Source organism: Formica exsecta, unplaced genomic scaffold (genome assembly GCF_003651465.1).
Source record: "Formica exsecta isolate Colony F162 unplaced genomic scaffold, ASM365146v1 scaffold258, whole genome shotgun sequence".
In the NCBI taxonomy this organism is placed as follows: Eukaryota; Metazoa; Arthropoda; class Insecta; order Hymenoptera; family Formicidae; genus Formica; species Formica exsecta.
Window position 1 is genome coordinate 1,310,963 of NW_021849849.1, and position 2,679 is coordinate 1,313,641.

At 29.2% G+C, this 2,679-nt stretch overlaps 1 protein-coding gene across 1 annotated transcript in view; it reads left to right on the forward strand.

Moving 5' to 3' along the window:
* Nucleotides 1-1,580, forward strand: part of LOC115236557 (venom carboxylesterase-6-like) — a 10,310-nt gene extending 8,730 nt beyond the window's left edge. The window contains exon 6 of the mRNA XM_029809082.1: nt 848-1,580. Within this exon, the coding sequence (XP_029664942.1) occupies nt 848-1,055 (208 nt within the window). The 3' untranslated portion in view covers nt 1,056-1,580. The remainder of the gene's footprint in view (nt 1-847) is intronic.
* Nucleotides 1,581-2,679: the final 1,099 nt, after the last annotated feature.

Consider the following 2,679-nt stretch of genomic DNA (forward strand, 5'->3'; position numbering starts at 1 on the left):
AGAGCTTTCCAAAACACTATGATAAAGTATTTTTTCATTAATACTTTTTGGGTTATTTTATATTTTATTCTGACATATTTTGATATAAAAATTAAAATATCTCGTAAAATATTTAGTTTTCGATAATTTTATCGTAATATTTTTATGTACAGAATAATGAGACAAATCAATTAGTATAAAAAAATAATTGTTTTTAAGAAAAGGTATGTAATTATTTACAATGTATTTTTGATTTGTCTCATTATTCTGTACATAAAAGTATTTATGTAAGATTATCGAAAACTAAATATTTTACGAGATATTTTATTTTTTATATCAAAATATGTCAGATTAAAATATAAAATAACTCAAAAAGTACTTAATGAAAAAATACTTTATTATAGTGTTTTGGAAAGCTCTCGAGGTAAGCTATAAGAATATGTAATAAAAAATAGGGGTTCCATTTAAGAAAACATCGACCACATTGACCTCACCTTGAAAAGACCACTTAAGGTCAAATCCATATTTTTATCATGTGGCCCCCTCGAAACCATGCAACTTTTATCTGAAACATTTTTTGATATCTCACTTCGTTTCCGAAAAATATGCCCGCGTCACTATAAATGCCGCACCCTGTATATATATATACAGATATTTATTTCACGAGAATGTAAAAGAGCAGTAAAATAAAATTAATATTTATCACGATAATATTTAGCATAATAACGTGTGTTTTTTGTGATTATATTTTAATTATTATATAATAGATTCATAACGGATTTAAATAAATTTTCTTTTTAATATACAACGAGATATAAAACGATGTATATCATAATGAAATATATAATATAATAAAAATCTCTTTTAGAAATCCAACGCCAAAGATCACAAAATTAATCCCCCTGAAATGGAAGCCGGTGAAAACGAATTCACTGGAATATCTATACATAGGAAATTCGACCAAGATAGTTATGGAAAATAATCTTCTTTGGGAGAGAATGACGTTTTGGAACAAGCTAACACATCAAATGAAGGTCCATGGTGCGGATTTCAGAAATTTTAAGGACGAATTGTAATTCTTAGTTTTGGGCCCACTGTCTACAGAGACGTCGCTGCATAGACATGTATTAGATATTTTACACTTACTGTACGCTTCTAAGCAGTGACCAACGTAAACAATGGGCATCTATTGACGAAACGGCAATATCGCGTTTTTGTCGCTGCATGCTTTCATCCCGAAGCCCGATGTACGGCATTGTCGGTCAACGGGAGTACAACGCGCGATGCATGTGTTTTCTCGGTTGTTTTTTATGATTATATCTTTGTGTATTTAGCGTTATGTCAGCTACGATATTTATTCAAACTATTGAACAATGTCCTTGTTTTTGATTTAATGGTCCTACCATTTCACTAAATTTTGATAGCTATTTTTACTCATTCTGTAACATATATGAAATACATACTCATTTTCTACTAATTCCCTCACAGCGACAAATAATCTACAATTAATATTTTTTTCGATGTATGGATTTAGCCTGTATCTTTTTCTATTTCTACGCTGTTGAATATAATTATATAAAATAATCACGTCCTTATCATCGCTCGACATCTGTTTAAATGAACCCAAACGAAATTTTCCTATCCTTATTATACACTTAGTGTACGCTTCGTGTATGCTTAGTATACGCTTCATGAAAACAACATTATCGTAGGCGTATCGTCACTTTAAATACGCTACTTGACGCGTTTATGCAACTCCGTAGACAGTGGTCCTTAATGTCCGCATACATTTTTACAAGTCGTGCAAAGATCTTTCAATGATTGTAAGAACTTCAAAGTGCTAAGATTTCTTATAAATTCTCAAGAACTGATTTTTTAAATTTATTTTGTAGAATATTCATGTGAGATTTTAATTAAGACTTTATAAATTACTTAAGTTATAAATTTTATTATAAAATTTTTGTTGTATTAAAATCTGTTGTATTAAATTTTGTTGTATTAAAATTATTTTATAAATACGCGTATGAAGATATAAAAATATATAATTTCCGTGCTTTCTAAGTGCATTTTCTTTATTTTTCTACAAGATTTATTCATTTTATCTTTTATGTCTGAGCTTCACTTTATAGATATTACCACCGAGATATTATTAAAGACCACTGGCTCTGGAAAAATTTTCCCGTCTACCAAGTGGGCCCGGTGGGCCCGGAGATAATAGAAAATTGACATTACCGGTCGTTTTGACTGCATCGAAAATAATTACACAAGTTATTTAATTTATACGGTTATTTTATTATATAGTTAGTTCATCCAGTTATTGTTTTATTATTAAAAATGTATAGATTTTTATATAACTGTCTCAAGAATAACAAAAGAAACATTTTATTGTACCAAATTACTATTTTATTAACGACAACGCAAAGATTTACAACACTTTAACATATGGTACAAATTTGATGTCATAATGTTGTGGTATTATCTGGATCAGTTCTGAAAAATGTTCAACGTCAACAAAAGAAGCCGTCACGATAAATAATACATTACTACTTAATAACGGTTTTCATTTACAACAATGGTACAAATTTGATGTCATAATGTTGTGGTATTATCTGGATCAGTTCTGAAAAATGTTCAACGTCAACAAAAGAAGCCAAAGAAGCCGATAATACATTACTACTTAATAACGGTTTTAGGAATGCC